This window comes from Sphaerodactylus townsendi, linkage group LG01 (genome assembly GCF_021028975.2).
Source record: "Sphaerodactylus townsendi isolate TG3544 linkage group LG01, MPM_Stown_v2.3, whole genome shotgun sequence".
Taxonomy (NCBI): domain Eukaryota; kingdom Metazoa; phylum Chordata; class Lepidosauria; order Squamata; family Sphaerodactylidae; genus Sphaerodactylus; species Sphaerodactylus townsendi.
Window position 1 is genome coordinate 57,869,640 of NC_059425.1, and position 15,392 is coordinate 57,885,031.

At 41.3% G+C, this 15,392-nt stretch overlaps 1 protein-coding gene across 2 annotated transcripts in view; it reads left to right on the forward strand.

The window, feature by feature from the left end:
- The window catches only part of KCNK2 (potassium two pore domain channel subfamily K member 2), a 152,662-nt gene that overhangs the window by 95,782 nt on the left and 41,488 nt on the right, over window positions 1–15,392 (forward strand). For both annotated transcript variants that reach the window (XM_048493879.1, XM_048493963.1), the window contains exons 4-5: window positions 2,630–2,811; window positions 7,466–7,652. In XM_048493879.1, coding sequence (XP_048349836.1) covers window positions 2,630–2,811; window positions 7,466–7,652 — 369 coding nt within the window. The remainder of the gene's footprint in view (window positions 1–2,629; window positions 2,812–7,465; window positions 7,653–15,392) is intronic.

A 15,392-nucleotide genomic window follows, 5' to 3' on the forward strand; every position in this document is an offset into this window, starting at 1 on the left:
GTGGGTTTTCCAGGCTGTGTGGCCATGGTCTGGTAGATTTTGTTCCTAACGTTTCTCCTGCATCTGTGAATTGGAATTGGCTGGCATCTTCGGAGGTGTATTACAAAGTCTGTTACACTGGACACAGTGTATAACAGACTTTCTCCTGTGATACACCTCTGAAGATGCCAGCCACAGATGCAGGCAAAACGTTCGAAACAAGACCAGACCACGGCCACGCAGCCTGGAAAACCTGCAACAACCAAACTGGCCATGGTTTTTTCAGTGTGAGTATACACAGCTCAGAAGGTGTATGGGACTCCCATTTTCCTTTAGGACAGAAGAAATGGTGAAATAGAAATGGTGCAATGAAAGTTTGTATGGATGTGACAGACCCAGTTTTTGTCATACTGGAGGAAGAGACAAGGAAAGACAGAAGCAAATGTGGTCTATTGAACTCCTAAAATTATACAATATTATCTTGCTATGTACAGCAATCAGTTTGGTGTGTTTGAATTATTAGTTCAGTGATGGATGTGCTAGAAGCACTTGTCTGGGAGAGTAAACCATCAGTGTACGTTATTAGTACAGGCGCTATGTACTGAATAAATTATACTTAATTTGGCATGTATTTTATGAAAGAAAAAGGTAAGTTATCTATCTTCAGTTTTCGTGAAGCAAAATAAGGAAAGGCCAGTTAAGTCACTATTGGTCTTTTAAACATTACTTAGCTTTCCCATTCATTTTTAGTGTAACAGGATATCTGCTCATGATTAGAGTTTTCAGCTTAGTCTTAGGTCCATAACTGGGAACCATAGACATAATAGCTCTCCAGAGTGAAGGCATATTAAGAAGAATATGTGGTTTATCCTTCACACTGTAATTGCTCCTGAATGTGTAGTGCCACTAGACAGTCCGCCTGTTAGAACTGTCATTATAATCTACTTCTCCAGATACAATGAGTTCTCCAGAGAAAGGTATTACACAGAGAATTTCGAATTTGACTGTTGGTTCAATTGACAGAGTAGCCAAAGGATTAAGGACCCAAATTACATCTTATATTCTGATAGTGAAGTCAGCCAGATCTTTGTGTTCTCAAATCTGGTGACTGGAGCTGTTAGGAAGTAACAACTTTAAATTTTGAGGTTTGCTGCCTTTGAATATGGAGAAACAATCTTTTCTAGCCAATCTAAACATAAGCTGTAAAAGACACTTGAAAAACTCTGTCTTCCAAAAAGTACCTATTGAACATTCACAACCTTAAATGAGTTTTGGATGGTTTCAGCTCATTCTTGGACTTGGAAAGGGCCTGTGGCTCAGTGGAAGAGACTCATTACTTTTTCAAGGGAAGCTCCAGTCCTTTGGAATGGGAATGCTGGAGAAGCATGGAAAGTGTCATCTCAGGCAATCTTTAGGAAAAGATGTAAGGCATGTTTATTTAAGTAGCCCTTTGGAAATTAACTTGCTATTATACTCATTGTCTGAATCTGTTGTTAGTTTGAAGATTTTAATATCTTTGGTATGCTCTTTTGGAAAGTGACTTGAGTGTACAATAGAAAAGTGGTATGCAATATTTTAAATAAATGTTATTTTAAACATTAAGCCCAACATTGTTATATCTCAAATGCTCACTATAAGGATGGGAGTTAATTGTTTTAACTTTTGCTCTTGAGCAAAACACACCTTTAAGATTTAGTGCCCATTGCCTGTTGAATTATTTCTTAGCTACGAATAAGAGGACTTTAAGGATACACACTAGGAACAATTACTGCTTTTGGAAGTCTAGAACTGGAAATAGTTATACCATTCACGATACAAATTTCTTTGCTACATGGCTTTTTAATTTGCCTTAGTCCTGCCCTCTCTGCTTAATTAAAAGCTGTTTTAATTAGATGCATGTTAAAAAAATAAGAATGTTATTTGTAAGGGAGAGGTTTCACACTGTAAGTGGGGTTGTAAGTTTTATATAGTAGTGTATTGTCGAAGGCTTTCACGGCCGGATTCAACTGGTTGTTGTGGGTTTTCTGGGCTGTGTGGCCGTGGTCTGGTAGATCTTGTTCCTAACAGACTTCCCTCTGTGATACACCTCTGTAACAGACTTCCCTCTGTGATACACCTCTGAAGATGCCAGCCACAGATGCAGGCGAAACGTTAGGAACAAGATCTACCAGACCACAGCCACACAGCCCGGAAAATCCACAACAACCAGTTTATATATTAGGTTTGTAATTATTTAGATTATTTACAGTAGAGTCACTCTAGTTTAAGCCTACTGAAATCAGTTGACTTAAATTGGAGTAAGTGGATTGCACTGCCAGATGCTGTGCCTATGAATGTTTGGTCCTATTTTGAAAACACCAGGAAAAATTGAAATAAATGGGAAGTCTGACAGAAACATTTATAAAAATATCATTAGATGAAAACAAAGAAGGTTCTTCAGTGTCTTCCAGCTGGATTAGAAAGGCAGATTGGTTCTACATATAACATATCAAATGCATTTAAGTTTGAGTTGATGTTAGGTGAGATTTCTTTGTGGATGTTGCACTATTTTAATGTGATTTATGTACTCCCGGGGAATGCTTTTTAAGTTTCCTTATCTGCAGTACTAATTAGATGTGTAATTTAACGCCTTTAACTGATTTATCAACAGCTCAAGTTGTTTGTAATTTAGGATTTGGGAACATCTCACCACGTACCGAAGGTGGAAAGATATTCTGCATCATCTATGCCTTACTAGGAATTCCTCTCTTTGGTTTTCTGTTGGCTGGAGTTGGAGATCAGCTAGGGACCATATTTGGGAAAGGAATTGCCAAAGTAGAAGACACGTTCGTTGTGAGTATGACATGTGTTTTCCTAAAATTTAAACAGTTGCTATACCTTAGAAAATATTATTTTAAAGAACAGGAAATACATAATAAAACAATAATAAAATGATCCACATGTGAGAGTAAGAGAATTAAAAGCTTCCTCACTTTTCAAAGCAAACGGCGCACAGCAACAGCAATTCAGTGCTGATTTACTATTAGATTTTTGCCTAATAATATGTTAAAGCATATTTACCTTTGTCTTTAAGAACTAATCTAGACAATGCATACAGACACATATTAGTTGCCATGACAGAATTTCTTGTTCAAAAATAGGTCGGGGGAAGAAGGCTGTGTGAATTTGAGAAATGGCAAAAGGAGGGGACATTTAATACTTTGTGATTCTCAGCTCCAAATCACAAATCCCATCTTGTTTCCCTTCAGCAGAAGCCCATGTTTGTTCTTGAACTTTGGAGAAGAGAAATAGGACACAGAGAAGCTTCTCAACTCCATATTGCTTGTTTCTGAAACCACTATAAAAAAAGTTAATTGGGACAGTTACATCCACACACAAACAACATGGACTTTGGGTCTAAAATACTTTTGTAATTATCTTCTTGCATTCTTGATCAATGCAGGATTATAAAGGAAAGTGAGGGGCAAGGAAAATTATATCACAGTTATGATTGGCCAGTTTCTCTCAATTTGATTCAGAACTGAGATGGCATTTAAAGCAATGTCCTAAAACATTTCAGGGGGAAAAACAGCTGATCAGCTGTTTCTGAAAATTCTTTGTTTTGTAATTCTGTGAGTATATTGGTATTGGTAATTGGTAATTTAATTTATATATGTTCTTCTCTGGGATGCATACATGTTCTCATAATGATCTTAGGGTGTATAGTGAGAGAAATGTAACATGGTGGCTGACTAGCAGGGATCAACTATTTTTCATTCAGTACTAAATACCTGAGCAGAAGTACCCAACCGTGTTCTCAGTCACTGTGGCTAAATTAGGATTGATTTTGACTGAATGACATAAGGACGATAAAGGAAGAAATCCACCATGAGCCGAGAGAAATGTTAAGTAGGTAATACGTGGATGTGTGTTCAGATGCGCAAAGTTAGAAGCACTGCCATCTCTAAGGGACACCAGTTGCCACTGATCCTTTTAGATTCTCCTTTTCTAAAGCCAAACTCCAAATCTCTACAAATGTAAAAGCCAGTTCTTGAGAAATTATTTAGGTGTGACAAAACAATGATTCATGTAGGGCAGTTTTCTTTTTTGCTCATTCTGGCTACAGTTCACTTTTGTGTATGATATCAATATAAAAATAGGGAAAGAAGAAACAGTTCTTCAAATGGAATAGTGTATTTGGAAAACTAATCTACAGATAACGGGTTTGCTGTTACAACACTATTCCTTGGAGCAAACAGATAGAGCATAGATATAATCTGCAGTTTACTACCAGTGTTTCCTATAGTAGTTGTAATGTACAGAGTGATACTCAGGAAACTGAAATCTAATTTACAACCAAGTATACAGTGTATTTCATTTCAAATTAGTGACATTTCTCTAAAAATTATATTAACATCTCTATGAATTTCTTTGTGCATGCTCTGACTTGGTAGCAATTTTGCTATATATATCACATTGTTAACATTATCCTGGAAAATAACTTCCTGAAAGCCAAAACATATATAAGACAAATGAGACTAATTTATAAGCAGGGTAATCTGAGAAATAACAAAATAAAATGTATATTTTTGCAACATTTTATATTATGTGGATTGTGATATTTACGTTGTTGACTCAAAATAAAGGAATGATAAGTGCCTGTTATGAACTGGTCCATTGTTAATTCAGACCACTGTGCATCTCATATGACAACTGCTGTATGATATTAGCCTCATACTGTGAATTGGTTATTCTTGATCACTGATTGAACAGTCTTTGCCTAAAGACTTAGCCTTCCTCCAGCATAAAAAACATCCCTCCAATTTAAGTAGTTTGCTTTGGAGGTGCTCCTCCAATCCCTTAGGCTAGAGGAAAGTTTAGGTTTTGCTCAATAGAGTGGTAAGATACATGCCAGTAAAACCTAATGGAAACAGTTTATGCGAAGATATTCAGAGATGGAGATACTGGAACATTACATATGTTATTGCTAAGATACTTTATTCCCAAATAAAAGTGCCCTTTATTTCCACTTATCCAGAAATGATTTCTTTGTCCTGTAGAAAAAAAACAGAAAATGTTCAGGCTAATTGTCCAACCCACCATTCAAATCCTCCTCTGAAGCTCTCACTCTGTTCTCCAGCCTTCAGAATGGAAGAAGATGGCAACCAGACACGACTTTTTCAGTGGTGGCATCACACATCACTTTGGAATGCCCTGCCCTATGAGACTTGCCTGCTTCCTAACTTACTTTCTTGTAGACGCCAGGCTAAAACATTCTTTTTTGCCCAGCCAGTTAACTAGAGGTTTTAGTCCATTCCACACAGTCTAAAAAACCTGGGGATGCTAAAAAAAGGTGTCTTGGGAAGGCACCCCACACAGCTTTCTTCCCAAAACGTGTTCATGACACTATATTTTAACTCATGGTGTCTTTTTTGGAGAATGCTTGAAAGTGTACTTTTTCTCCTTAAGTCACCTGCAGGACGTTTTGCTGTCTGGTCAGTTTCACCCTGAGCTTGAGCCCGACATTTTGTGTGCAGCTGGAGGGATTCTCCTTGCCATCATTTGCTGAAAGTTGTCCCAGAATGTTTGCTCTACAGGCTATGATCCTGGGCACCTTTTCAACCCAAAAAGTGCATAGCTATATTTAAATGGCAATATATAGATTTCCTATTTTTTAAATTTTTGATAAGCTATCTCCATAGCAGATACAAATACAAGAATCTTGGGCACTTGGAAGACCCATCTTGTCTACCTCCAGGGCAGGTCAACCCAATGATTCTCAATGGGAGGTGGATGGGTCTTCCAAGTGGTTAAGATTCTCATATTTGTGTCTGCATAGCTATGGATATAGCTCATCAAAATTTACAAAGAGAAAAATCAGCAGGACCAGATGAGTATAACTATGTACTTTTTCAGTTGACAAGGCACCCAGGATCAGAGTTTGTAGAGCAAACATCCTGGGACAACCTTCTGCAAATGGCAGCAGGGAGATCCCTTCAGCTGCACAGAAAATGTTGGGTGCAAGCTGAGGGTGAAACAGACTAGAAAGCAAAACGGTTGAGCAGGGAACAGCCTCTTTTCCCCTCTGATGCCTTTGCTGTCTGGAAAGCATTCCAGAAGCCACCACTGTTTGAGATGTCCCCCCGGATGTCTTATTTTGGGTGTGTGGAATGGACCCTTATCTCTCAAAAGTTTGATGGTCATCTTTTGGCCAAAGATTAATTTTCTCACCATAATTTAGGCTGCTTGATCTGTGTTTCCTGCTATTGTTATGCCCTGGCTTATTTTAATGGCTTGTCTTCTAATAGCTTATTTCAACAGAGAGCTTGCTTTTCAATAACATGTTTGGCATAAGCTTGTTTTTAGTGGCCTGCTTAATTGCTTTGTTTTGTTTCAGGTGGTTATATTTGCTTTTACTGTTTCAGTCTCGGGCTTCCTCAGTCTCTGGAGAAGCAGCATATAAATTTTCTGAATAAATGTGGACACACATATCATATAAAATGATAGGGTTAGGATTAGGGTTGCTTCATTTTCCAAACAGAAACACACAACTTATCATATATGGTTGCCTTACCAGTAATTTCCATTCAAATTAGTGGAATTTGAGGCCAATTATGTGATAAGGTTTTTGTCTCCCCCTCTAGTTGCAAACTATCTCATTTATGCCAGCCTGTTTCAGTGTTGCCATCACTCTTTTTTTCTGGAGACTGTCATTGTAGGGAAAGATGCCTATCTGGACTATCTAGAAAAAAAATCAGCATTCATATAGATACCAGTATTTTTCCCCTATGGCAGCTAATGTCTGCTCAAGAGGGTGATTTATACTGAGCAAATAACTCAAAGGAAGCTTTTATTATATAAAACACTGGAGATCTGGCTTGTACCTGAGCATGTCTTAAAGTAAAAAAACCAACAACATAGAAGAACCATAATACCATTGGCAGAGCTACATTCTTCCAAGCCTGTTAACATCAGTGGAGTTAAAAGGGAGCCCCACTGCCTAGGCTGTCACTACTGCTCACAGATCTCTTGCTTCATGCCTTTGGTTCTTCTGAGTAGGGTTGTACTTTTTCTTATGTGAAAGCATCAATGGTGCATTGATTGGCATTTTTGTTGACTTTACTAATTCACTCCTTTGCTAAAGGAAGCAGACCTACTTGAACTCAGTAAGTTGTTGGGCTTAGAAAGGTGCAACAACTGATGGTGGCCCTGTGCCAATGCTTCTGCAGTCTTGCGTGGGAACAGGGCAGTGTCTATAGTTGCAGCACAGATTTTTAATCAATTTCCCAGAAAGATCCACCAGGTACAAAAAAATCATTAGGCTTTAAAAATGGGTTTAAGCCATTCTCTTGCCTTCTTTTTCTTTTCTTTTTTTTCACAGTGATATCTGTTCTATAGTTTTTAGACTTTTGAACATTGCCTTGATAATTTATAGTAAAACAATTCAATAAGTTTTACTAATACTGGATTATTATTTCTTTCTTCCCCTTCTACTCTTCCCCCTCAGAAATGGAATGTGAGTCAGACAAAGATTCGCATCATATCAACAATAATATTCATACTGTTTGGCTGTGTGCTGTTTGTTGCACTCCCTGCAGTCACGTTCAAGCGGATAGAAGGCTGGAATACTCTAGATGCAATTTATTTTGTAGTTATAACCTTAACGACCATTGGATTTGGTGACTATGTAGCAGGTAAGATTTCTGCCAAATTCTTCTATTCATCCCAATACACCTTAAGTCACTTTCATCAGCCTTGTATATGTACAAAGTTCCTCATGAGAAATAGAATGATTGTTCTGAAAATAAGCATTTGCTTCTTGGATTTTTGTTTATTATTCAAAGCAGAGGAAACTATGGCCATTTTATATATTCTCCACTATGTGTACATCACATCATGTTTGAAACAGATGTATGCCAGATATACTTAGGTAGCCAATCTCCAAGTAAAATCTGGAGATCTTTCAACTGATCTCCAGATTACAGAGTTCAGTTTCCCTGGAGAAAATAGTTGCTTTGGAGGGTGGTCTATTTGACATTATACCCACTGAGGTCACTGTCCTCCTTAAACCACAGCCTTTAGAAATTCCACTCCCCAGACTTTAGGAGTTTCCCAGTGTAGAGTTGAGCCATGGCTCCTGTTATGAAATAGTCAAGCACAACTTTAAAACTGAGAATGTACAGGCACTTTAATTTTTTCTTCCTACTTGATTCCTTCCTGCTTGAAGAATGCTCACTTTATTCTTCTTCTCTCCCCATACTAGTCAATTCTCTCATTTATGTTAACCTGTTCCAAGGTTACCACCACATTTTTTTTCTGGAAAGCAAAGTTGTAGGAGAAAGATCCCAGAGCAACAAGAAGAAACTACTCCTGTATGGGCATACTGGAATTGTCAGCCTAGGCTCCAAAGTTATGGTCCCTGATTTGAGATTTATTGCATTACAATATAATACAAGGAAGTGATCATGCAAGCTTTATCAGGCCACTTTAGAGAACAGAATATGGTGCTTTCATATACCCATATGCCCTTGACTATGAAAATGTACATTGTTTTGAATTGTGAAAATGGCATTATCAATGTTTTTATTTATTTATTTATTTTTTATTTTATTTATTAATTCGGCTTTTATACCGCCCGATCTTCTTTGCCCAAACCATGCATGTAGCAGTTGATCCTTTTATTCCTTTCCATCAATATAGGCAGGGGCTTAGGGCCCACAAGGACATGTGGGGTCACATGTCCCTGGGCGCCGACCATTTAGTCACGTGGGGGATGAAAAATCGCTCCACACTCCCCCTCCTTCCCCTACCAGTTCTCCTTGGCCTTGGGACTCCAGCTGGGCCTTGAGCTCCGTGGCACGCCGGGGTTTCCCTGGCGGAGTCTGTGCTCCTGCTGCCCACATGGCCCTCTAGCGCCTCCCCATGCCTGGGCCAGGGGGAGGGCACCACCAGTCCCACTGCCCAGGACCACTCCAGAGGTTCACTGGAGCTGAGCCCTCCTGCCCACTGTGCCTCCCAGGCTGCTGATGCTAGCCATGGCCACAGCCAGAGCCCTTCTGCCAGCAGGGGCTGGGGGCAGGCGGGACACCCACTTGGCTTGCCCAGTAATGGATTGGCAGCACTGGGAAGGGGCGCTGGGGCAGAGTATCTCCTCACCAGTTCTGCTGTCAGGGGGGGCAAGAGAGGTGCTCCCCTCTGGTGGGGAAGCCAGGGCTTCCTAGAAAACCCTTCTAACTGTTCTGGGTGGTGGCTGCATTGACCCAAGGTCAATTGGCCTCTGTGCCAAGTGTGGGCAGGCACGTGTTGAGCTGGGCTGTCACCTCTGGGGCTTGTTAGGCGGGTTAACAATATGCGAACTTATTTTTATAGAGCAATGGGGAATTACTCAGCTTGGTAATGTGAGATGCAGACTGGGAGGGGATCTTTTTAGACTATGTATACCAGAAACGGCTTGAAACGTATCTGCAGAGAATTCACAAAAGACCAAATTGCAGTTTAGATATTTTTATATAAATTTTGTTTGCAAGCAATCATATAGGGAGACGTTAAGGCACATACACACAGTTCCTAGGTATATAAACAGGGAGGAAAGAGATAGGTTGGATGATAGAATGGGAGTTTGGGGAGGCAGGGGACTTATACATTACCTAAATCAACTGATGAAGATCTAGAAGAAGGTAAGGATTTCTATGCCAGCATAGAAACCCAATGTGAAGGACGATATCGTGTCTCATACCAACGTGACCAAGAGAGGTTCAAGCTAGTATTGAGCACTGAGCTTAAGGTGTGTAGCTCTTTTATAGGGTAGATCGCTGGTTTGGCAGGAACCTCAAGCTTAGGTTTCGTTTCTCTGAAACTGCTTGGGATTTTCTTGCTGGACTTGCGGGGCTTGAGCTAATTAACAGCTCTATCTATTGTCTCTGCTTCCCGGGACAATGGGATCAATTGGTCCTAGATTATATCAGTGATACTATGAATGGTTTGTGCAGAGATGCTTCCTAAAGTCTCTGCCTTAAGTATTCAAATTTGGCTGAGGCTTGAGTGGATTAGGAAGGGATCTTGTTGTTAGGGAGATCATATCTGAAAGGTGGGGGAAATGCAAGAAAGAGGCAATTGTTTAGGAAATGTTTTCTCAAGAGCATAGTGGCTTCCAAAAGCAGTGGCTTCCAAAAGCAGGTGTTCAGGAGATTTGTAGATTCCGTTATGTCAATGGAGTGTTCTGGCAGGGTGAGATAATCAAAGATTCATGTCCTTGTTAGAGACATCCAGATAGTATTGCCTGGAGTAACTCATAGATTTAATTTCTGCAAACAGACTGTTTTGTCTTAGGCTTGCTTTCAGTTTGGACACTCTGCTATCCACCCATACAAACATGGAAACTGGCATTTTGCAGCACACACTGTAAGGAATAATATGAAAATCCAATATTTTATAAGGCAGGGGATGAAGGCCAAGCTAACAGGCTGGGGCCATTTGGGGGAGGGGAGGATCCTGGGAGGTGCATGAGGACATGCAGTAAAGCAGCCCTTTGCCTTGTGGGGTGACATCTGGTGGCAATTCCAGGAGGGGTCTATCTGTCACTGGGAGGTTGACAGCCACCCTCCTCTCCTGCCCTCCCTCCTGCACACCTTGGGTGTTGCTCTGCCCGCCACACTTTCCTGGCAGGTGCCTCCCCACCCTCCAGCTCCCAAGGAGGGAGGGAGGGAATGAGCGATCGATGACCACATTGGGCACATGGTGGAGTGGCTCTGAGTCCCAGTGGCATTTTGTCACAAAATGAAGCCAGGGACAAGAAATGAGTTTTCCACCAGGTGGGGCCCCCTGGAAAACTAATTTCTTGCCCCAAGTGCCATTTTGTATTGTTACACCACTGCATATAGGATATGCCAAATTATAAATGACATTATCATTGCTATTCCATGTTTTATCTGTCTGTCTGTCTGTCTGTCTGTCTGTCTGTCTGTCTATCTGCATGCATGCATGCATGTATATATCATATTCCTACCCTACATGTATTTTTAACATGGAAATAGCAATGATAATGCCATTTATAATTTGGCATAACCTATATGGATATATACACACACACACCATATTTGTCAGGTTCATTATTCCCTATAGGAAATTTTTCAGTTGGCTGGAGGGATGGTTCATGTGCCAAAATTTCAGCAGAGCTGTTGGTGCCTGTCTTTTAAATAACACACAAATTTCAAGTAGATTGGACCAAGGGGTCCCATTCTATGGGCCCCTAAACAAGGTGTACCTAATGGTCCTCCATTATTTCCTACAAAGAGAAAACAAATCTCTAAATTGTTTCCAAACAAAAGCCATGCCTGCCAACACTGATTAAGACATGCCTCCAATGGAAGAACCAACACAAGCCCAACAGAACTCAGTAATCCCAATAGAACCACATGGCAATGTGCCAAGCCAAACAGAACCAAAATCAAACCAGAGATTTTTTGCAGTAGATACTGAAGGGGTGCGGGTGGGGTGGGGGGAATTGCAAGCCCGAAGAATAAATAGCAATGTAAAGAATGCTTGGCAGAATCTAAAGGCACACTGGCAATGCAAGCTCAATGGGATTCATGTCAAACTAGAGGATGTCTGAAGTGGAAACTGAAGGAAGGTGCACTTTTGCAAGCCCAGCAGAAGAAATGGTCATGTACAGGATGCCCAGCAGGGCCCAGGGGCACTCTGTCAAACAAGAAAATCAGTGAGAACAGAACACATTTTTTGGGGGGTTGCAAGCCCAGAAGAACCAATAATAATGTACAGAATGTCAACCAGAACCTCAGTACCAATATAGCAGTGCAAACTCAACACTAATGTGCATCCAAGGAAGAACAAATCTAAGCCCCGATTGAGCAACACTGTAAATACAGTGAAAGGAATATGAAGCAATACATGCCAAGGAGAAAAAAAAACCTCTTGAAACTGACATAGGCCCTTTCCCCACTCACCTTTGCCCGAGGGTCGTCGAAAGGCGCCATTTGAAAAGGCGCCAGAAATTCCGCGCGTCGAGGGGGCGCGAGAGAAGCAGCGTCGGGGCGGCTGCGTTCTCGCCACCCCTGAAGTGGGGAGGGCAGCTGAACCCCACGCTACTTTAGGAGAGTAGCGCGGGGCTTAAGGAAAGTGGGGAAAGGGCAATAGAAATCTGAAACTGACAGAAGTAGCCAATTGAATTCCCTTGTGAGGCAAAAACAACGGCTATACATTTTTCAGGATAAAGATGACACCAGATTTTAGAATTCATTTGCCATTTCCTGGACCATCTTTGTTCTAGAATGGTCCTTTTGGGTCCCAGTGCCTACCTAGTTCTGGCCCCAAGGCACTAGGATGCAAGCGAAGCATTCTAGAACAAAGAAGGTCGAGGAAATGGCAGATTAATTCTCAAATCTGGTGTCACCTTTATCCTGAAAAAAGATATAGTCAAAAAGGTGTGTGAGTCCCTGGGAGCCTGCAAACACTTTTCCTAATCTTCCCTAAAATGCTGGATATTTCTGGGATTTTTCAGGACCTTCCCCCCCGCCCCAGTGCCTTAAAATCCCAGTATTTGGGATTTGGGAGAACCAAACCCCCCACCCCCATATTTCGGAGAACCAAATTTACCTCCCAAATACAGAGGCATTGCATTTTGCGAGCTGGTTCTCTCACCTCATTTTTCACATAAGTGCAGCAGTGAGGGTTTTTTTTACAGCCCCACAGTGACTTCTTTGTCAGTATATGGTCTCTTTTTTTTACTATCTACTACATCACTGGACATTTTAAGTCAGAAAAAGATATCTTGTTCTGCAGAATTATAGTTGAAATATACAGCCTCAACATCACCAGCAGATACATAAACATGAAATCGTCTTATGCTGAATGAGACCTCAGGTTGATCAGTCAGCATTTTCAACTCTGTCTGGCAGCATCTCTCCAGACTCTCAGACAGACACTTTTCACATGACCTTCTACCAGAAACTGAACCTGGTACTCAAAGCAGGTGCTCAGCCTCAGAGTCATGGCCCCATCCCATAAAGACCTTGCCAGATCAAAGCCAAAGAGTACAGATATTTTAATAAGTGGAAACCGTTTTTATGTAAATTGAATCCCACTCACATTTGTGAAATCACAAGGAGGAGGAAGTGTTTTTTTTACTGATTCCTCCCTTCCATTTATTTTTACTGATTCCTTCATCTCTGGTATATGCATTCAGACATCACAACAAATCAGAATTAGTGGAAACTGATGTTCACAAAGCAGCTATGAGCTCAGTCCAGATTGGGTGGGAAGGTGTGCTGTGAATGCTTTCTGAAATCCCCCCAGAAAGGAAGGATCAGCAAAAATTACCCCCCCCCCCCTTTGTGCTCATCTAGATGGAATCCAAGCCATTATGTGGCTTCCATGATCAAGGAACTGTTCACTATATCACTGAAAGTGTTCCTTTTAAAATTGAACAAACATATTTGCACAATTAAAGCAGCTGTTATCAATACTTTCCTCCCACCTTCTCCTCCTATTCAATCGTTATTTCAAAAAAGATTCTCACAGATCCTACTTACATTTCTAATAAAAGTACAAGTCTCTCCGTTTCTATTTCATTTATCTCTCTGTGTGTAAATTCCTCTGACACTTTTATCTCTATAAGGATTCTCCAAGCCTCCTACTCAGTTCTTTCAGACACTTAATTTTTTTTCAAAGCATGTTGTTAATGATAGATGAAATGTTTTAATGTTGGAAGATACCTGATAGATGGCTTCATTTTTTTGTAAGCCATCAATTAAAGGCAGTAAAAAAGAACACCAATGTCTGCAATAAAAAAGATGACTATACATAAGGTAACAATCATTTTAAAACTCTGGTTGTATGTCTTTGATTGGACTAAAGCTGCATTCAGATATTATAATATAAATTATGAAACTATGGTTTGATCAAATCTTGGTTATTCGTGATGACTGAATCCAGGCAGTAGGTTGTGGAACAAACCTCAAATTCTGTTCTTGAGCCTGGGCAGTCTAATTCAGTGAAGGGGGAAAATTATAGGCCAGCATGGTTGGGGGCGTTCCTAGGCTTTCATGCTAGGAAAATCTCTGGTGCAGCCTTCAGAGTTTCACCACAAAAGCAGTGGCATAAATCTGTTTCCTCTGACATTTTGAAAGGCAGGAGGGATTCTGAATTTCTTCCTGCCTGCACAAGCCAGAGCCCCTTTGGAAGTGGCATGGTGCAACTTCATCTTTGCCATGCTGTCTCTGGACACAGCACAGCTCCACCCCCTCACCCCAAATCTGGATTGAGCTCATAGCTGCTTTGTGAACTTCATTTCCACTAATTCTGATTTGTGGTGATGCCTGAATGCATATACCAGACATAAATGAGTAGCAATGCACCTAGCAAAAGAGGAGGTAAGAAGTGAGCAGCTGATTAGAACACAAACACTCAATTTACTGATCTACCATGAATCTTTAAATTAGACCTACTACCTGTCCTCTGGATCTGTGCCATCCTGGCAAATTAAAGCATGCCAGGGAAGTTTGCAGTCCCATATGTTTAATATCATCAATCACTCCCTTGAGCAAGGAGTGTTTCCGAATGGGCTGAAGGAGATGGTGGTCCACCCCCTCTTAAAAATATCATCATTAGATCCTAGTGATCTGGCCAATTACCGACCCATCTCAAACTTATCATTCTTGGGGATGGTATTTGAGAGAGTGGTATTGGAGCAGCTTCAGGGCTGTATTCGATCCAGTCCAGTCCAGCTTCAGTGCTGGGCATGGGATGGAGACTGTCCTCACTGCCATCACAGATACACTTTGCGTCCAGCTCAACCAAGGCAGATCGGCGCTGTTGAATTGCTAGACCTTACTGCAGCATTTGATATTGTCAATTATGACCTTTTGACCCACCACCTGGCCACCTTAGGGGTCTGGAGCATGACCTTGCAATGGCTTGCCTCATTCCTCAGGGGTTGGAGTCAGCAAATGAGGTGTGGGGACAGGGCTTCCACTTCAGTGTGGAATGCCACAGGGGGCTCTCCTGCCTCCACTGTTATTTATCATCTATATGCGACCCCTTGCTCAGCTGGTGTGGAATTTTGGACTGATCTGTCAACAGTATGTGGATGACACTCAGCTCATTCTGTTGATGGAGAGCAGGCCAGTTGATGCCCCTGAGGCTCTCCAGCATTGTTTGGAGGCAGTCACTGGCTGGTTGATGCTACGCAGGTGAAAACTAAATTAATTGAAGATAGAGGTCCTGTGGGTGGGTCATGAAGGGGGAGCGGTGGGATTCCAGGCACCAGTGCTAGAATCTCCCTTTCAGTGATCCCCTCTGTCCGAAGCCTGGGGGTCAACCTGGACTCATCCCTGACCATGGAGACCTAGGTAGCCCACATGGCCCAGGTGGCTTTTTTCTATCTATGCCAAGCACAGCGACTGGCCCCCTACTTCTCC